Source organism: Mustelus asterias, chromosome 8 (assembly GCF_964213995.1).
Source record: "Mustelus asterias chromosome 8, sMusAst1.hap1.1, whole genome shotgun sequence".
In the NCBI taxonomy this organism is placed as follows: Eukaryota; Metazoa; Chordata; class Chondrichthyes; order Carcharhiniformes; family Triakidae; genus Mustelus; species Mustelus asterias.
The window spans coordinates 134,867,912-134,889,989 of NC_135808.1; the positions used below are offsets into that span (position 1 = coordinate 134,867,912).

General features: G+C 47.2%; 1 protein-coding gene across 1 annotated transcript in view; it reads right to left on the reverse strand.

The window, feature by feature from the left end:
• The window catches only part of ddah1 (dimethylarginine dimethylaminohydrolase 1), a 36,914-nt gene extending 21,209 nt beyond the window's left edge, over nt 1-15,705 (reverse strand). Inside the window, exons 1-3 of the mRNA XM_078219023.1 lie at nt 15,599-15,705; nt 9,725-9,798; nt 7,415-7,534 (exon numbers count right to left, since the gene is read on the reverse strand). Of these exons, the coding sequence (XP_078075149.1) occupies nt 7,415-7,534; nt 9,725-9,798; nt 15,599-15,647 (243 nt within the window). The 5' untranslated portion in view covers nt 15,648-15,705. The remainder of the gene's footprint in view (nt 1-7,414; nt 7,535-9,724; nt 9,799-15,598) is intronic.
• Nucleotides 15,706-22,078: the final 6,373 nt, after the last annotated feature.

Genomic DNA, 22,078 nt, shown 5'->3' on the forward strand with positions numbered 1-22,078 from the left:
ATTGTGGGATGAGCAATTAAAAATTGAAAGGAAAAAGATAAGTATCGTAATGTTGTGTGACACGGCAACTGTCACTGTTTGGGGATGGATAAACAATAATAACGTATTAACATAATCAAGGCTTGAGGGGCCAGACGGCAAGCTCTGACTTGCTAATTTAGTTCCAGTTGCACTATACAATGGGACGCTAATATTTTCCTGATAATTTGTTTATTTACAGAATGCAGCTTTACATATAGCTGTTTCCTACTGGATACCCCAGAGTCCTGGCAGTCTCTGTTTATGTATGTTCTATGTACTTAATTAATCAATGCCCTCACCAGCATATTTTAACAATATAATTAACAGACGGCACTGTGGCACAGTGGTTAGCACTGCTGCCTCACAGTTCCAGGGACCTGGGATCAATTCCTGGCTTGGGTCATTGCGTGGAGTTTGCACGTTCTCTCCAAGTCTGCGTGGGTTTCCTCCGGGTGCTCTGGTTTTCTCCCACACTCCAAAAATGTGTACGTTAGGTGCTTTGGCCATGCTAAATTGCCTCTTAGAGTCCCAGGATGCGTAGGTTAGAAGGATTAGTGGGGTAAATATGTAGGTTTGCGAGGATAGGGCCGAGGTGGGATTGTTGTTGGTGTGGACTCAATGGGTAGAATGGCCTCATTCTGTACTGTAGGGCTTCTATGATGTTCTATGAATAGGCCAGTAATACCCTTCCTGCTTCTTGTGTTCTCAAAACATTCCAAGGTGTTTCACAGGAACATTATCAAACAAAGTTCCATGTGAGGAGATAGTGGCCATGCTAAATTGCCTCTTAGAGTCCCAGGATGCATAGGTTAGAAGGATTAGTGGGGTAAATATGTAGGGTTGTGAGGATAGGGCCTAGGTGGGATTGTTCCAAGGTGTATCTCCACATCAGGAGATAGTGGGACAGGTGCCTGAAGGCTTGTAGATGGGTGTTGAGGAACATCTTTAAGAAGGGCAGCAAGGTGGAGGAGTTTAGGGTGGAAATTCCTCAGGCCGAGAGAGCGGAGACTTGTTAATTACTATGTCATAAAATCCACTCAGGCCCACAATTTGTAACACTCTGTGAAGAGAATGCTGGATTTTTGGAAATGTGACTACATCTCTATGTGTATAGGACCATCTCAAGAATGTTAGTGTTTGTAAACATTGTCGTGTAACTTAGAACATTCTGACAAGAGTTGAGAAAGCATTCGTGACATTCCAACACTGACATTCCATTCTCACAAGCCAATAGTTGGCTAAGATCATCTTTACCAAACTGATGACCCTTACTGGCTTGGCAACAAGAGCAGGGACTGCCTCTCAGTGGACTTTCCCTCCCTGATGTCAGATCCTTCAGTCAGGCGTGAATGAGGAACCCCAACCTGGAAGGTCACAAGCAACATGCCAGGATTTTTTTTCAATTCCCTCAATGGTGGCCCCTTGTTACCCGCTGCTGGGGCAGTGCCAGTGGTGGTGGGACAAGGACATTAAGTGGCCATTAGTTGGTCACTGAAAGGGCTAAATTGGTGGTGGGTTGGGCAGGCTTTCCATGGGCCTCCCTACCATGTACTTAACCGAGTGGACGCGGCCAGGAACGGGATGAGGTCCCCGTCCACCACATTCCCACTGGATGAAATGCCCCTCCACCTGCCACTGGAGAGGGTATTAAATTCTGCCCGATGCAACTTCCTCCCGTCTCAACTCATAGAATCATAGAATCCTTACAGTGCAGAAGGAGGCCATTCAGCCCATCGAGTCTGCACTGACTCTCCGACACAACCAGGCCCACACCCCCATCGTATCCTCACAACTCCACGTATTTACCCTCCTCATCCCTTTAACTTACGCACTAAGGGGCAATTTACCATGGGCCTAACCTACACATTTTAGGACACTAAGGGGCAATTTAGCATGGCCAATCCACCTCACCTGCATATCTTTGGACTGTGGGAGGAAACCGGAGCACCTGGAGGAAACCCACACAGACACAGGGAGAACGTGGAAACTCCACACAGCCAGTGATCCAAAGACGGAATTGAACCTGGGTCTCTGGTGCTGTGAGTGAAACTCCAGGAGTCAGAGAGTCATAGAGGTTTACAGCATGGAAACAGGCCCTTCAGCCCAACTTGTCCATGCCGCCCTTTTTTTTTTAAAACCCCTAAGCTAATCCCAATTGCCCGCATTTGGCCCATATCCCTCTATACCCATCTTACCCATGCAACTGTCTAAATGCTTTTTAAAAGATAAAATTGTACCCACCTCTACTACTACCTCTGGCAGCTTGTTCCAGACATTTACCACCCTCTGTGTGAAACATTTGCCCCTCTGGACACTTTTGTATCTCTCCCCTCTCACCTTAAACCTATGCTCTCCAGTTTTAGATTCCCCTACCCTTGGGAAAAGATATTGACTATCTACCTTGTCTATGCCCCTCATTATTTTATAGACCTCTATAAGGTCACCCCTCAGCCTCCTACGCTCCAGAGAAAAAAGTCCCAGTCTATTCAGCCTCTCCTTATAACTCAATCCATCAAGTCCCGGTAGCATCCTAGTAAATCTTTTCTGCACTCTTTCTAGTTTAATAATATCCTTTCTATAATACGGTGACCAGAATTGCACACAGTATTCCAAGTGTGGCCTTACCAATGTCTTGTACAACTTCAACAAGACGTCCCAACTCCTGTATTCAATGTTCTGAATACGAAGCACTTCTCCCCAGCGAACCTTTCCAGCATCCCAGAGTTTTATCTCTCCTCCAGTGGTGGCCACACCTTCAGCTGTCTGCGCTTCCTTCCGGAAGCTCTCTCTCCTATTTAAGATGCTCTGGTTTCTTCGAGGAAGTTGTGTGGGTCTCCCCTCTCCAAATATCCCCTTCTGAGCCTCAGTGTCGAACATGCCGTGAACTCAGTTGGATGCTTTGTTGCATTAAAACGCTATAGAAATGCAAAGTTTGTTGTTGTTCCTGTATCAGTCAGCTGCTTTCTCTGAATGGTGTGACTGAGTCACCTTCCTCAGTGATTTCCTCAGCTATTGAAGTGGGCAGTCAATAGTCAACTAAGAATCACTTGGGGTCAACGTCTAGCAGAGTCAGGCGGTAACTTTACCAGCTGAGCCAGGGGTACAGGCCGCAGGAGAGGGAGAGAGTTCTCACATTAATTACGTTTCCCATTCTCATTGCGCAGTCTTTCAAAATCAAGAGTTTAACAGAGAACCCTGCTGGCTGCAACAATTCAACACAGTCGCAGCAGCTGAGGCAGTGTCCGAGAAGCACTCTCGAGAGCTTCGGTGTGTCACACATCGATATTCACAGCCTCTCTGAAGCTGGTGCTCAGGGACGCTAACTAGAAACAAAAACTCAGCATCAAAACAAGGAAATGCACAGGTCCAAAACGAATAAAAAAAATCAATGGGATCTCACTGGGATGACACCATTAGCAGAAATATAGAGGACAAGTGTCGTGCCCACCTGCCCCCACCCCCGCCCCCTCACTTCCATTAAATCCGAGACATTATTAATTTATATCCAGAGCTAAGCCCAGCAGCAAGCTGCTGGTACCATTTTCTAATTGTGGTTTTAGCTGACGGTTCACGCCACTAAGCCTTGAGTAAGAGACTGCTTTATCGCACAGCTGCTAAACGTTTTCCTTATTTAAAAAGGGTTTTTTTTTGGATGTGTCACATTTGCAGTCACTTGCTAGCACGGAACTCGAATATTGCTGAACAGAGAGACATGCTGCTGAAATTTTTCATTTTGCACTCATCAGGACAAATGCTAGAATGCCCAATTTCAAATCGCAAATAGCATTCCCTTCTGTTGTTTGTTACAGGCGGACTACAGACTGTTCCACCAACCCCTTGCTTGCAAAGCCCAAAACAAAATGTCCACTGTTAGATGTGATTCCGCAATTGGATAGCACTCACTGAACATCCTGTGTGCGATAACCGTGACACTGACAACCAATTGAAGCAAAACACTTGCTCAAAGTGACATACGTAGACACCGTTCTCTGTCAACAAAAGAAATACGTTCAATCCTTCTGCCTTTTTTGAATCACCCGGGAGTTTTGAGAGGCGAAACTTCCCCACTGATATCAGCATGGGTGGCACAGTGGTTAGCACTGCTGCCTCACAGTGCTAGGGACCTGGGTTCAATTCCCGGCTCGGGTCACTGTCTGTGTGGAGTTTGCACATCATCCCTGTATCTGTGTGGGTTTCCTCCGGGTGCTATGGTTTCCTCCCACAGTCCGAAAGACATGCTGGTTAGGGTGTATTGGCCATGCTAAATTCTCCCTCAGTGTACCTGAACAGGTGCCAGAGTGTGCCGACTAGGGAATTTTCACAGTCACTTCATTGCAGTGTTAATGTGAGCCTACTTGTGACATTAATAAATAAACTTTAACTTAAACTCAATGGCAATGCCTCAATCAATTAGAGTTGACCTGTCAAACAACCAATCAGCACCCTTTCTGCTGTAGTATAAATAGTTGTGATTGTTTGAAATTTGGTATTCTTGTGTTAGTCCTGATGAGTGCAAGATGAAAAACTTCAGCAACATGTCTCTTTTTACAGTGACATTGCCATATTTATTCTTCTATCTGTGTTGTACTTGTCCTTGTTCCTTCGCAAGATGTATTACCGCAGCCCTGAGCTGAATCTCACCAGGGGCATAGAGTATAAAAGTTGGCATATGATGTTGCAGTTATATAGAACGTTGGTTAGGCCACATTTGGAATACTGCGTCCAGTTCTGGTCGCCACACTACCAGAAGGACGTGGAGGCTTTGGGGAGAGTGCAGAAAAGGTTTACCAGGATGTTGCCTAGTATGGAGGGTATTAGCTATGAGGAGAGATTGAGTAAACTAGGGTTGTTCTCCCTGGAAAGACGGAGGTTGAGGGACGACCTAATAGAAGTTTATAAAATTATGAAGGGCATCGATAGGGTGAACAGTTGGGAGCTTTTTCCCAGGTCAGAAATGACAAACACAAGGGGTCACAAGTTCAAGGTAAGGAGGGAAAGGTTCAATACGGATATGCGGGGGACGTATTTTACACAGAGGGTGGTGGGGGCCTGGAATGCACTCCCAAGCAAGGTGGTTGAGGCAGACACGCTGGGATCATTTAAGACTTATCTAGATAGCCACATGAACAGACTGGGAATAGAGGGATACAAACGGATGGTCTAGTTAGGAACACATGATCGGTGCAGGCTTGGAGGGCCGAAGGGCCGGTTCCTGTGCTGTATTGTTCTTTTTTCTTTCTTTGTTCTTTGGGTCTAGGGACAGGCTGAGTGCTGAGGTGGAGGGAGTTTGTAAGATAGTGAGAATGGGTGGGGGTACATTGCCTTCCCGCTGCCATGGCATTTTACCAATGGTGGGGCAGGGAGAGGATGGTGGGGCAGGGAGAGGATGGTGGGGCAGGGAGAGGATGGTGGGGCAGGGAGAGGATGTTTCCCACCCAGAGGTCAATTGTGCCTCTTACGTGGGCAATCAAGAGGCTGTTCTTGCCATCAGTGGCCGTTTTATGGGGTTGGGGTCTCTATTACCGGGGGTGACTGATTAACCCTGTTGCAGGGCTCATGGGGTGGCTACTCCTAATCAGGTACGCTGTGACCCACAGGAGGGGTCCCCAGTGGGGGTAGGGGGGCACTTGTTTTCCCTGCAGCAGCACCCCCCCACCCCTTGCCCTCATCACTCCCCCCCCCCCCCCCCCCCCTCCCAGGGGTGTGTCTGATTGGCTGCTGAAGTTTTGGCTGCTATATCCCACTTACTGAAGTTCCGGAAGTGGCCAGCGTTCCCGGTGGCACTGCTGAGACTGACGAGCTCTCAGCCCTCTGATTTCAGGGCGGATGACCTTTCTTTAAAGGGGCGGGAGTTCCAATGGTAACGAATTAGTTGGGCCACAAATGCGGCTGGGGGGTCCCACAAAAGGCCAGGGTGGGTTCTCCCTCACCTTTGGGCCTGTTATCAACTCCCCCGAGGTCCTGAGTAAATTCCAGCCCCTTTGTGCCAGATTTCAATTTGTTGAGGACTCTCAATTATCTGCCAATTATTCTTAACAAATCCAAAGATGTGCAGGTTTGGTGGATTGACCATGTTAAATTGCCCCTTAGTGTTCCCAGTTGTGTAGTTAAGGGGGAATTAGACATGGGAAATGTCTGGAGTTGCGGGGATAGGTGGGTAGGCCTCGGTAGGATGTTCTGTCGGAGATTCAGTGCAGAATCGATGGGCTGATTGGCCTCTTTCTGCAGTCAGAGAGTCAGAGGTTTACAGCATGGAAACAGGCCCTTCGGCCCAACTTGTCCATGCTGCCCAGTTTTTACCACTAAGCTAATCCCAATTGCCCGCATGTGGCCCATATCCCTCTATACTCATCTTACCCATGTAACTGTCTAAATGCTTTTTAAAAGACAAAATTGTACCTGCCTCTACTACTACCTCTTGCAACTTGTTCCAGACACTCACCGCCCTCTGTGTGAAAAAATTGTCCCTCTGCACCCTTTTATATCTCTCCCCTCTCACCTTAAACCTATGCCCTCTAGTTTAGATTCCCCTGTCTTTGGGAAAAGATGTTGACTATCTAGCTGATCTATGCCCCTCATTATTTTATAGACCTCTATAAGATCACCCCTCAGCCTCCTACGCTCCAGAGAAAAAGTCCCAGTCTCCTTATAACTCAAACCATCAAGTCCCAGTAGCATCCTAGTAAATCTTTTCTGCACTCTTTCTAGCATAATAATATCCTTTCTATAATAGGGTGACCAGAACTGTACACAGTATTCCAAGTGTGGCTTTACCAATGTCTTGTACAACTCCTGTATTCAGTGTTATGACCAATGAAACCAAGCATGCCGAATGCCTTCTTCACCACTCTGTCCACCTTTGACTCCACTTTCAAGGAGCTTTGAACATGTACCCCTAGATCTCTTTGTTCTATAACTCTCCCATGCCCTACCATTAACTGAGTAAGTCCTGCCCTGGTTCGATTGACCAAAATGCATCACCTCACATTTATCTATGATTAACAAATTAAACATCTGTATTGTGTCACATCATCCAAGTGGCACTGAAGTTCATTCGAACGATCTTCCATTTGTATAGCTACTTTCCTGACCCCAGGATCTCCCACGGTGATTGTAGCTAATGAAACATCTTTGAATTATTGTCACTATTACATCAGTGGAAATTCTGAGCCAGTCCATTCAGGGGAAAAGTTAGGAAACACACAAAAGCTGGAAAAGGTTTGGAATTCTCTCCCACAATTCGTATCTGCAAACCCTGCAAGCAACAGATTTTGGCAATGCAGGAATTCAGGGACATGAAGGCAAGGTGGGAAAATGGGTTAGGAGCAGCAATGATCTCAATGGTTGGCTGTACAAGGGGCTGAATAGCCTCTTCCTGTCCCTCCCCATGTACCTGCAGTGCTTTCTGAGCATGCTCACTGGAGCCGATAGCAATCAGTCCTGGACCAGCCATGGTGCAAAAGCTCTTCAAATGCAAAGTACCCGTGACGGTGACTTTGGAAACAGCATAGTCCTGTATCAAAGGAAAGGAGAATGGAAAGTTTATTGGATAAAACATTAAATCAAATCAATGCCTCCAAAGCTGTAGCCAATTGTGAATAAACAGGATTATTATTCATCTACTGCATTAAAATTGATTTTCTTTCCTCCAATGTTCTCCTCAATCTCCTGCTTTTTCTTTCTCTGTGGGTCAGGTGACTTCAATGTTCTGCTCCAATATCCACCCTGTCAATGTGGCTCACACGCTGAGTGCGTCAGCAAGGTGCTTACTGTAGGGGAAAGTGGGGAAATATCAGCACAAACACACATACACTCACACACTCTCAGACATTCACTCACTCACATACACACACTCTCACACACACTCTCACACACACTCTCACACACACTCTCACACACACTCTCACACGCACACACACTCTCACACGCACACACACTCTCACACGCACACACACTCTCACACGCACACACACTCTCACACGCACTCTCACACGCACACACACTCTCACACACACTCGCACACGCTCATGCACACACTCACATACTCATATAACCAGACACAAACACACCCACACACAAACATTATCAACATCCCAGGGCTTACAATGGACCAGAAACGGAGCTAGACCAGGAATATAAATACTGTGACTACAGGAGCAGGTCAGAGGCTTGGAATCCAGTGATGAGTAACTCACCTCCTGACTCCCCAAAGCCTGGTCACCCTCTAAAAGGCACAAGTCAGGAGTGTGGTGGAATACTCCCCACTCGCCTGGATGGGTGCAGTTCCAACAACACTCAAGAAACATGACACCATCCAAGACAAAGCAGCCCGCTTGATTGGCACTGAATTCACAAATATTAACTCCCTGCATCACTGACGCACAGTGACAGCCATGCGCACCCCATCTACAAGTTGCACTGCAGCAACTCACCAAAGTTCTTTGGAGCAGAAACTCATGAAAGCTCCAAACACATGACCTCTACCATCTAGAAGGGCAAGGGTAGCAGACACCTGGGAATACTACCACCTACAAGTTCCTCCAAACCACTCACCATCCTGACATGGAAATATATTGCTGTTCCTTCACTGTCGCTGGGTCAAAATCCTTGAATTCCCTCCTTAACAGCACTGTGGGTGTACCTACACGACGTAGACTGCAGCAATTCAAGAAGGCAGCTCACCACCACCTTCTGAAGGGCGATTAGGGATGGGCAATAAATGCTGGCCAGCCAGCGACGCCCACATTCCCTCAAATGAAAAACACCAACTCCAACGTACACCCACACAATAAACCAACACACACGCACACCCACACAACCACACACATACCCACATATCCACACATAAACACACACACTAACACACACACACACAAAGCCACACAGTGAAGTCCAACGCAAACTGAAGGAACAGCACCTCATCTTCTGATTAGGCATTTTACAGCCTTCTGGACTGAACATGGAGTTCAACAGCTTCAGACCATGAACTCTGTGCTTCAGTTTGATTTTTTTCCAACCTCACTCTCTCTCACTTTCCCAAGTGCCAGCCTGTATCTTGTTCTCATGTTTTGCTTTCAGAAAGCGTTGACCCTTGTTCTGTTATTGATACATTCTGCTCTTGCTTTCAGACAACGCTGACCTTTATGTCACTATTAATAACTACTTTGAACACTATCATTACCGTTCCTTTGTCTTGTGTGTCTGACATCTTAGTCATTTAATCGCTACTGATCTCCAACCTACCCCTGGCCTTCTACTTTTCTCCACCTGCCCTCCCCTTATAAAACCCATCACATTTCTACCTCTCTCCAGCTCTGAAGAAGTCACATGAACTCAAAACTTAACTCTGTTTCTCTCTCCACTGATGCTGCCAGACCCAGCACTTTCTGATTTTATTTCAAATTTCCAGCATCTGCAGTACTTTGCCCCCATAAACCTATCGATAGCGTTCACCACATCCACTCCCTGTAATAGCGAGTTCCACATTCTTATCAAGCTTCTCCTGAATTCTCTATCTGGTTTATTAATCACTGCCTTATTCTGGTGGCGGCTATGATTTTGGGCTTTCCACAAATGGAAAAATCTTGGTTACATCTACCCCGACTAAACCCCTTCCTCAGCTGAAGGTCTCTATCAGGTCACCTTCACCCTTCTCTTTCCGATAAACCTCATAAATTTACATTAGAAAAATGCTCACACTCACCTTAAATACATCAGCCAGAATTTCGGCACCTCGCTGGTTGGTTCTCTTGGAAAGACCCACGAAAAATTCTTTCCCTGAATACAAGTAAGGCCAAAAAGAACAGTGTTGGATTTGTACTGATCACGGGGGCTATTCACTAGTTGAATAATGACATTGTTACAGCAGGGGTGATACTGTTCCTTCTGTCAACTAACAAACTCCACACTGTGTCACCTTCTACCAACCCTCCAAATAGCCTTTCCTACAAAAGGCTTGGAGTATTGCGTCCAGTTCTGGTCGCCGCACTACCAGAAGGACGTGGAGGCATTGGAGAGAGTGCAGAGAAGGTTTACCAGGATGTTGCCTGGTATGGAGGGTCTTAGCTATGAGGAGAGATTGGGTAGACTGGGGTTGTTCTCCTTGGAAAGACGGAGAATGAGGGGAGATCTAATAGAGGTATACAAGATTATGAAGGGTATAGATAGGGTGAACAGTGGGAAGCTTTTTCCCAGGTCGGAGGTGACGATCACGAGGGGTCACGGGCTCAAGCTGAGAGGGGCGAAGTATAACTCAGACATCAGAGGGACGTTTTTTACACAGAGGGTGGTGGGGGCCTGGAATGCGCTGCCAAGTAGGGTGGTGGAGGCAGGCACGCTGACATCGTTTAAGACTTACCTGGATAGTCACATGAGCAGCCTGGGAATGGAGGGATACAAACAATTGGTCTAGTTGGACCAAGGAGCGGCACAGGCTTGGAGGGCCGAAGGGCCTGTTTCCTGTGCTGTACTGTTCTTTGTTCTTTGTATAAGAGTAGGGAAACACAGAAACTAGAAGCAGGAAGAGGCCATTCGGCCCTTCGAGTCTGCTCCACCATTCATTTTGATCATGGCAGATCATCAAATTCAATATCCTGATCCCCCCCTTCCTCCTATTTCCCTTGATCCCTTTAGCCCCAAGAGCGATATCTAATTTCTTCTTGAAATTAGACAACATTTTGGCCTCAGCTACTTTTTGTGGGAATGAATTCCATACATGCACCACCCTCTGGGTGAAGAAATTTCTCCTCACCTCAGTTCAAAAAGGTTTACCCCTTATCCTCAAACTATGGCCCCTAGTTCTGGGCTCCCCCACCATTGGGAACATTCTTTCTGAATCTACCCTGTCTAACTCTGTTAGAATTTTATACGTTTCGATGAGCAACATCTGTACAGGACAAGACCACACATGGAGCACTGTGCACGCTTTTGTTCACCTTAGTTAAGGAGAGGTATACCTCTCTCAGTTCAGAGGAAGTTCATTCAGCTGATTCCTGGGATGAAGAGGTTGTCTTAGAAAGGTGCAGCAGTTTGCGCCTGTGTGCACTGCAGTTTGGAAGAATGAGCAGAGGTGTTATCGAAATGTGTCAGATTCTGAGGGGTTTGGCAGGTTGGTTTCTGACAGGATCCACCTTGCCTCAGTGCTAACCACTGTGCCATCGTGCAGCCCTTGTCTGGGATTGCAGCCGATGCAAGTCTTTTCTGCTGAGCAGAGTGTCTGGAGATAAGCACTCAGGAAGGATGTGGAAAAAGCAGAGAACAAAAGGAATGACCGTGTGGCGGGAAAGAGAGTCTGCTGAAAGGAACAAAAAGCAATCAACCTCAGGTCAACATGTTGAACTGTGCCAACTATGGAAGGAATGCCACTCACACATCAGCCTGTACAGCCACAACAGACAATGTTCAATCCAGATGGGGCATACATACTGTGTCCTGTCTACTGTCTCCTGAGACAAACACATACCAATATATGAAATATATGAGATATTTGAAAATATGGGCTAAACTGTTTCTAGCTGCTGCAGGCAGTGGGCTGGGCGTGATTCGCCAGCCAGCCTGTAGTGGGAGCTATTGTGCAAGTGCAGACTGCTAAATCTGCACATGCTCAATAGCAACTGTAGGTGTCTGACAGACAGACAGAGAGATGTGTCAGGCCCCTGCTACTGCAAGCAGCCTCAACCAGTTCCCCCCCCCCCTCGCAATCGTGAGGGCCCACGACCGATCGTGAGCCCCACAACGCATGGACATCGAGCCCCCGACGTCTGCCCCCCCCCACCCGCCACTCAGGCCGATCAGGGCCCCACCCCCTCCCTCTCCCCCCACCCCGCCACGAGCTGATCGCAACTAGACAGTGGCAGTGGGTCCCCCTCCCTACCCCCAATTGGGCCGACGCCTTCATGCCCCACCCCATAGGCCCTGCCCCTTCATGCCCTGCCCCCATAGGCCCCACCTTTTCATGGCCTCATAGGCCCCACCTCCATTGGCCAGCTGGCAGTGTCAAGGTGCCTGCTGGGCATTGCCCAGGTGCCAGGCTAGCAGTGCCAAGGTGCCAGGGTGGCACTGCCAGGTTGACACTGCCCAAGGAAACCTCCCTTGCCCTCGGACTCCCTAGGGGCCCACACTGGCCTCTGGTTCAACCAGTGAGGCCAAAATGACTGTTCCCTGTTCATGGAAAGCAGTTGTTTTCTTCGCCAGAGAGAATCTTTCCCTTCTCTCACCAGATGAAGGAGCAGCGCTCCGAAAGCTCGTGCTACCAAATAAACCTGTTGGACTTTAACCTGGGGTTGTGAAACTTCTTACTGTGCCCGGCGAGGCCATGAAGGCAAGCGAACTCGAACGATGCATCGCCAGGCTCAGTAACCAGATGTAAATGAAGATTAGAATATGTTTCAATAACTTCACCAGAAATGGGCGAGACTCTGGAAGTCCGGCTCTCATAAAATCGCAAGCGCCAAGAAATCAGGCGTTATCCTGATTTCTCGCCTCTCCTGCGATTTTAATGGCTCGCCCATCGATGGGCAGAGCAAGCAGGTAAAATTCCACCCAAGGACTCAATTGGACGGCACGGTGGCACAGTGGCTGGCACTGCTGCCTCACACCGCCTGGGACCCGGGTTCGATTCTCGGATTGGGTCACTGTCCGTGTGCAGTTTGCACATTCTCCCCGTGTCTGCGTGGGTTTCCTCCGGGTGCTCCGGTTTCCTCCCACAGTCCAAAGACGTGCGGGTTCGGTGGATTGGCCATGCTAAATTGCCCCTTAGTGTCGGGGGGACTAGCTGGGGTAAATGCATGGGGTTACAGGAATAGGGCCTGGGTGGGATTGTGGTCGGTGCAGACTCGATGGGCAGAATGGCCTCCTTCTGTACTGTCGGGATTCTATGATTCTGTGAATGGAGCAGTTCTGTAAATGATCATCATTGTAGTGAGGTTATTTAAGAGTAGAGGTCATTATTTCAAACTGTTTCCAGTGGCTGAGGGGACAATCGCCAGGAGCTACAGATGATGGGATGTGGAAACACAGGTGTTGGCGACCTGTGTGTGAAAAGTGAATGCAGCTCATTAGCCGAATATTGCCATGTGTAGCCAGGTTTAACAACTGTATAAAATTGTAATGTTGTTATTGTGTGAATAATCTTGGGGGGAGTGTTTGATAATTACTGTGATATAGCCTGGAACATCACTATCACACATATTTAAATAACCTGCCAATTTTACCTTGTTAGACTGTGAGGGTTTACAGCTTGTTCTATCCAGCTATCATTATGAATCTCATTATGGTAATCAGTTGTTACAATTCTGTTCATGGCGAGATGCTTTCATGCTGATTCTGGGGTGAAGATGTGTAACTTCTGAGCAAACCCTTCCCTGTTTATTTCTAATTACTGTTGCCTATTGGAAGACCTTGTTCAGCCTTTGAGACAGACATGACTATGTTCATCTCCTGGGGGGTTTGGAAGGGTACAGCTAAGGTGGGTCGGGGGCAGTTAAGGCTGAGCAGTGCCCGCAAGAAAGGATACTGTGGACGACTGAGTTATTGGCTGAGGAATTCCTGTCCCTGCGATTTCTCCCTGCCTTTCAGACACACTTGCTTTGCCGACTGGAAAACCAATAACAATATTTAAAAAGCATTTGGATAAATACATGGATGGAAAAGGACTAGAGGGATATGGGCCAAAGGCAGGCAATGGGAATAGTTTTTAAAGTTTAAGTTTATTTATTTGCGTCACAAGTCGGCTTACATTAACACTGCAATGAAGCTACTCTGAAAATCCTCTAGTTGCCACATTCCGGCGCCTGTTCGGGTACATTGAGGGAGAATTTAGCATGGCCAATACACCAAACCAGCACGTAGCTGGGAGGGCACCATGGTCAACATGGACCATAGAGTCATGGAGTCATAGAGATTTACAGCATGGAAACAGGCCCTTCAGCCCAATTTGTCCATGCCGCCCTTTTTTATAATCACTAAGCCAGTTCTAATTGCCCATGCTTGGCCCATATCCCTCAAACCCATCATACCCATGTAACTATCCAAATGCTTTTTAAAAAATAAAATTGTACCCGCCTCTACTACTACCACTGGCAGCTTGTTCCAGACACTCACCACCCTCTAAGTGAAAAAATTGCCCCTCTGGATCCTTTTGTATCTCTCCCCTCTCACCTTAAACCTATGCCCTCTAGTTTTAGACACCCCTGCCTTTGGGAAAAGATATTGACTATCTCGCTGATCTGTGCCCCTCATTATTTTATAGACCTCTATAAGGTCACCCCTGAGCCTCCTACATTCCAGGGAAAAAAGTCCCAGTTTATCCAGCCTCTCCTTATAACTCAAACCATCAAGTCCCGGTAGCATCCTAGTAAATCTTTTCTGCACTCTTTCTAGTTCAATAATATCCTTTCTATAATAGGGCGATCAGAACTGTACACAGTATTCCAAGTGTGGCCTTACCAATGTCTTGTACAACTTCAACAAGATGTCCCAACTCCTGTATTTAATATTCTGACCAATGAAACTAAGCATGCCGAATGCCTTCTTCACCATCCTGTCCACCTGTAACTCCACTTTCAAGGATCTATGGACCTGTACCCCTAGATCTCTAGACTAGTTGGGCCGAAGGGCCTGTTTTCATGCTGTATTGCTCTATGATTCTATGGCCAATAATAAATTGCTGATCTTTGCTCACTGCCTCTAACTGCTGCCCTTTGGCAGTCTCCCCTTCCCCCTTCCCTCCTCCAAAAATCAGAGGCCAGATTCTCTGACTTTGCCCACAGTTGGAATTCTTTGGTCCCGCTGCAGTGAATGGAGTTTTGGCTGAGCGCCAAGTTCTCCGTACTCACTGGTAGCAGTGATGGGGAGTGAATAGCTAGAGAATTCCCGCCCATATATTGGATGGTAAGGGTCACCAACTCTGGTTGGATGCATTCCTGAAGGTTTGGTCACGTGACCTCCTGTAAGCAAACAGCTGCTCCCAACATTAGTCACCAGATTCCTCTGTCTTTACAAAGCCCAGTCTTCCCATGGCTAGAGTCAGGGGTTCTGGGGGGCAGCTAGGAAAGTGGAGTCAAGAATCCCCACAGTGCAGAAGGAGGCCATTCGGCCCAACGAGCCTGCACCGACAACAATCCTACCCAGGCCCTATCCCCGTAACCCCACATATTTACCCTGTTAATTCCCCTGACATCAAGAGTCAATTTAACACGGCCAATCAACCTAACCCGCACATCTTTGGACTGTGGGAGAAAACCAGAGGAAACCCACGCAGACACGGGGAGAATGTGCAAACTCCACACAGACAGTGACCCAAGGCCGGAATTGAACCGGGGTCCCTGGAGCTGTGAGGCAGCAGTGCTAACCATTGTGCCACCGTGCCACCCTGCGGTAGTTGATAAAGAAGATCGCTATAATCTGATTGAATGGCAATGCAGTGTCAAGGAACCGTACGGTCTACTCATGTTCCTATCTCTTATCTTCTTACATAATGTTACTGGCAAGTGACATGACATTTAATAACAGACACAGAGAGAAGGTTCATTCCAATTGCTGACTGCGTGACAATGATCAGAGTTGAGAAGACATGTACCTGTAAAGAGGATATCGCCACCATCAAGAGTTGCTGCTTCATCTGTCATTTCAACAACATTAAAATTAAGGTCTTCCAGAACTTTCTTTGTAGCTTCCACCTATTGAGAAAGGGAAATGTTGGGTCTCAAATGATATCATAAAATCCCTACAGTGCAGAAGGAGGCCATTTGGCCCATCGAGTCTGAACTGACAACAATCCTACCCAGGCCCTATCCACGTCACCCCACATATTTACCCCGCTAATCCCTCTAACCTTAACATCCCGGGACACTAAAGGGCAATTTATCATGGCCAATCAACCTAACCCCCCGCACATCTTTGGAGTGTGGGAGGAAACCAGAGCACCCGGCAGAAACCCACGCAGACATGGGGAGAACGTACAAACTCCACACAGACAGTGACCCGAGCCAGGATTTGAACCCGAGTCCCTGGAGCTGTGAGGCAGCAGTGCTAACCACTGTGCCACCGTACCGCCCATTGAAGATTCAGCGCAGAAACAGGTTGATGCTTATGCTCCACACAAGCCTCCTCCCATTTAACTCCATCACCATAAAATTTCTCTCTCAAATACTTATCCAGCTTCACTGTGAATGCATCTATAATATTTGCCTCAACCGTATTTTAATCCAGAAAGCCAGTGAAGAATAGTATTGAAACCAATCATTGTTCACTGCAACATTTATTTACAGAGTGAAGCAATACCAGCATATATCTCCTAATTTAACTACAACATAAGACGGAATTTAACCGGTACGTCCGCCCGAGGTTCGTACAATCCAGCCCGAGACCAACGGAGAATGCCGTTCTCCGAGCCTCGCCCGCTCCCAGAATCGGGGTGGGCGTGCCGGTAAAATTCCGGCCATAGTTTCAGTAAGTTTCTCTTTATGGTGTTAACTAATGCCTCCTATATCTATATAATTAAAGCAAATTGATACCATATTGACAAACCACTTCCTGTGACAGTGAGTTCCACATTCTCACCACTCTTTGGGTAAGAAAGGTTCTGGTAAATTCCCAGTTGGATTTATCAGTAATGACCCGATATTTAAGGTAGATGGATAGAGCTACAGAAAAGCTGTGATGGTGGAATCGATTCGGGGAGATGGAAGACATACTCCTGTGCCGAATTTAATGTTGCAAATAAAAGATTCTTTTACAATCAATTCTGATAACAAAAACAACAGAAGCAAAAAAAAAAATGGAACTGCAATGATTTGTGAAAACTGTCAAGGAAAACATTGGCAAATTTCAGGGAGTTATAGAGTCTTAGAGGTTTACAGGCCCTTCGGCCCAACTTGTCCATGCCGCCCAGTTTTTACCATTAAGCTGGTCCCAGTTTAAAGTTTATTTATTAGTGTCACAAGTAGGCTTACATTAACACTCCAATGAAGTCACCACACTCCTTTTTCAGCTCACTCACCGGGAACCCTTAGTAGCTTCACTGACCAAAAGCACGCCTGTCAGCTGAATTTCCCCCATGTGTAATAGACAGATTCAGTGGCCGTGACTCTCCGGGGCCATAGCCCCTGCCGGGAATGACGACGGATCAGTGAATTGGGTGTCAGGGCTAAAATGGGAATCGCGCCTGACATCAGACCCATCGCAACTCTCCTGGTCCACCCCACCGGCCTCGATCGCCCAGGGTGGCACAAACCTGACTGATATTCATAAAGGCATGTTTAACTGTCATTACCACGTTTGGGCAGATTTCTGTTCAAAAGCTTCATTCCTGTCTGTTTACTGTGAAACCCTTGAAATGTCCTGGTCACTTTAATATTCATGTCTCATGGATACCTGGAAACCTTCAGAATCACAGCAGCAATCCATTCTGCAATAGAGATTACCCTTTCTCTCTCTCAGAATCTCCAGGCGTGAGTAGATCCCTTTGAAGTTCTCGGACTGACAGCAGATGTCAGTTTCACTGGAGAGGTTCCTTTTTGTAGCTTGACTGAGCAGTGAGTGCAGCCTGACCATTATGATTGTCAGCTGCACAGCAGATCAGACAGTTCATTGTCGACACAATCCAGTTCCCCATTCCTCCAGACTGGCTCATTCAGCCCCATTCTTTTAACATTGCATTTCTTTCCAGCCTCTGAGCCTTCCTGGAGAGCTCAAAAACCTTGGAAAGCTTTCATACTCCATTACCTTTAACTAGCCTTTGATTGACAGGTTGGATCAACTACCCACAAGCCGTGAGCTGTGTTTGTTTCTCTTTCCCTTCATAGTCGAATACATCTCAAGTTCTTTGTTCATGCATCTTTGTTCCTAACCGCAATGTTTATAAATATTCTGCTTTTGATTGGCAGGTTGAATTACCCACTGGACAAGAGTTTCACTTTCTCTTTTTAACCACAATGTTTAGAAAGCACTTGAGATGCATTTAACTGTGAACCATAAAATGAATTTTTAAAAATGAGGAGAAATTTCTTTCCAGAGAGAGCTGTGGATGTTCAAGTCTGGGATTGATAGATTAATAAGGGAATGAAAGGGAATGAGGATAATCCGATTTGTGGCATTGAGGTGGAAGATCAGCTATGATCTTACTGAGTGGGGGAGCAGGCTTGAAGGGCCAAATGGCCTGTTCCAGCTCCTATTTCGTGTATTTGTATGTCTGCTATAAGTTGAGCCAATATCGCAGTCTTAACCTCCCAGTAATTTTTATAAAGTTGTTGTGTTTGTTCATTTAAATTGTCCATTAGGGCGGCACGGTGGCACAGTGGTTAGCACTGCTGCCTCACAGCGCCAGGGACCCTGGTTCAATTCCGGCCTTGGGTCACTGTCTGCGTGGAGTTTGTACATTCTCCCCATGTCTGCATGGGTTTCCTCCGGGTGCTCTGGTTTCCTCCCACAATCCAAAGATGTGCAGGTTAGGTGGATTAGCCATGCTAAATTGCCCCTTAGTGTCAGGGGAACTAGCTGGGGTAAATGCATGAGGTTATGGGGATAGGGGCTGGGTGGGATTGTGGACAGTGCAGACTCAATGGGCCGAATGGCCTCCTTCTGCACTGTAGGGATTCTATGATTTGATAAACTCTCCATTGAAAGTTAAACCGGTTGAAGGATTCTCATGTTTATTTCTGATAGCCAATCACACACCTGGTCCAGAAAGGCAACAATTATCACTATGGACTTTTGTGAACATACGAACTCTGTACAGTCATCCAAGGCTGGAATCGAACCCAGGTCCCTGGAGCTGTGAGGCAGCAGTGCTAACCACTGTGCCACCATGACGCCCCCATTGTTTCTCACTTGCAGGAAGTCACATGGCCAAATATTTCGTTGTCCAGTATTTCCCCAGAGCGGAGAAGCTACAACATCTTCTCCGGAGCCTTCAACATATCATCAATGAAGACGAACATCTCGCCAAGGCCATCCCCACACCCCGACTTCTTGCCTTCAAACAACCACGCAACCTCAAACAGACCATTGTCCGCAGCAAACTACCCAGCCTTCAGGAGAACAGAGACCACGACACCACACAACCCTGCCACAGCAACCTCTGCAAGACCTGCCGGATCATCGACACGGATGCCATCATCTCACGTGAGAACACCATCCACCAGGTACACGGTACATACACTTGCAATTCGCCCAACGTTGTCTACCTGTTACGCTGCAGGAAAGGATGTCCCGAGGCATGGTACATTGGGGAGACCATGCAGACGCTATGACAACGAATGAATGAACACTGCTCGACAATCACCAGGCAGGAGTGTTCCCTTCCAATCGGGGAACACTTCAGCAGTCACGGACATTCAGCCTCTGATCTTTGGGTAAGCGTTCTCTAAGGCGGCCTTCACGACACACGACATCGCAGAATCGCTGAGCAGAAACTGATAGCCAAGTTCCGCACACAAGAGGACAGTCTCAACCAGGATCTTGGGTTCATGTCACACTATCTGTAACCCCCACAACGTGCCTGGGCTTGCAAAATCTCACTAACTGTCCTGGCTGGAGACAATACACATCTCTTTAACCTGTGCTTAACCCTCTCTCCACTCACATTGTCTGTACCTTTAAGACTTGATTACCTGTAAAGACTCGCATTCCAAGCATTATCTTGTAAATTGAGTTTGTGTCTGTATATGCCCTGTTTGTGAACACAAGTCCTCACCCACCTGATGAAGGAGCAGCGCTCCAAAAGCTTGTGGCTTGTGCCGCCAAATAAACCTGTTGGACTTTAACCTGGTGTTGTGAGACTTCTTACTGTGTTTACCCCGGTCCAACGCCGGCATCTCCACATCATCAAATATTTTTTGGCATGAAAGGTGTTGGAAAAAGTCTAGCAGGGCACGCTGTGACATACAAATTCCAGCCCGATGTTGTTACCACATGTATATTTGGAGAATGGTTATAACTGTACGCAGTTCTGGTCACCAAATCACAGGAAGATTTGATCACATTAGGGAGGTTACAGTTTACAAGAGGAGAGACTAGAACGAGGGGTCACAGTTCAGAAATAAGAATGTCCCATTTGAGATGGAGATGGAAGGAAATTCTTTTCTCTCACAGGTACACCCACTGTGCTGCTAGGGAGGAACTTCCAGGATTTTGACCCAGTGACAGTGAAGGAATGGCGAGCGATATTTTTCCAAGCCAGGATGGTGAGTGTGTAGAATTGAGGTGCATAAGATTAGGCTGGGCCTATATAAGAGTGGATTGGAAGGACCAGTTTCCCTTCACAGGGGGTACATAACCAGAGGAATTGCTCTAAAATCATTGGTAGAAGAATTAGAGTTGAGGAGTTTGTTTTTCACTCAGAGACTGTAGGGATTTGGAACTCTGACTGAACGGTAGGTAGAGAGAATGATCAGATTGAGATCGCCCTCGGATAAGCAATTGAAGTTCTAAAACCTATAGGATTATGGAGCAGGAGCTGGAATGTGGGGTAAGGCAGAGAACTCATTTTCACCCAGCACAAAGATGATAGATTAAGTGGTTTCATTCCGTGCTATAATATTTTCTATGTTGCTGACATGAAGTATTCCTGTACTGTCCATCTCATTTAAAGAACGTTAAATCCCTCGCATGCCCAAGCTCAGCGAGTGGTTAAATTACAGTGAATAACTTGCTACACAGAAACAGGGAGGGAGCTGCTGGGCTGAGGTTATAGAAACATTGGGTACGATCTCACTAGCCATTCACACCGCGATCTCACTAGCCATTCACACCACGATCTCACTAGCCATTCACACCACGATCTCACTAGCCATTCACACCACGATCTCACTAGCCATTCACACCACGATCTCACTAGCCATTCACACCACGATCTCACTAGCCATTCACACCACGATCTCACTAGCCATTCACACCACGATCTCACTAGCCATTCACACAGCGATCTCACTAGCCATTCACACCACGATCTCACTAGCCATTCACACCACGATCTCACTAGCCATTCACACCACGATCTCACTAGCCATTCACACCACGATCTCACTAGCCATTCACACCACGATCTCACTAGCCATTCACACCACGATCTCACTAGCCATTCACACCACGATCCCACTAGCCATTCACACCACGATCTCACTAGCCATTCACACCACGATCTCACTAGCCATTCACACCACGATCTCACTAGCCATTCACACCACGATCTCACTGGCCATTCACACCACGATCTCACTAGCCATTCACACCACGATCTCACTAGCCATTCACACCACGATCTCACTAGCCATTCACACCACGATCTCACTGGCCATTCACACCACGATCTCACTAGCCATTCACACCACGATCTCACTAGCCATTCACACCACGATCTCACTAGCCATTCACACAACGATCTCACTAGCCATTCACACCACGATCTCACTAGCCATTCACACAACGATCTCACTAGCCATTCACACAACGATCTCACTAGCCATTCACACCGCGATCTCACTAGCCATTCACACAACAATCTCACTAGCCATTCACACCGCGATCTCACTAGCCATTCACACAACGATCTCACTAGCCATTCACACAACGATCTCACTAGCCATTCACACCGCGATCTCACTAGCCATTCACACAACGATCTCACTAGCCATTCACACCGCGATCTCACTAGCCATTCACACCGCGATCTCACTAGCCATTCACACAACGATCTCACTAGCCATTCACACCACGATCTCACTAGCCATTCACACAACGATCTCACTAGCCATTCACACCGCGATCTCACTAGCCATTCACACAACGATCTCACTAGCCATTCACACCGCGATCTCACTAGCCATTCACACCGCGATCTCACTAGCCATTCACACCGCGATCTCACTAGCCATTCACACAACGATCTCACTAGCCATTCACACCGCGATCTCACTAGCCATTCACACCATGATCTCACTAGCCATTCACACAACGATCTCACTAGCCATTCACACCGCGATCTCACTAGCCATTCACACCACGATCTCACTAGCCATTCACACCACGATCTCACTAGCCATTCACACCACGATCTCAC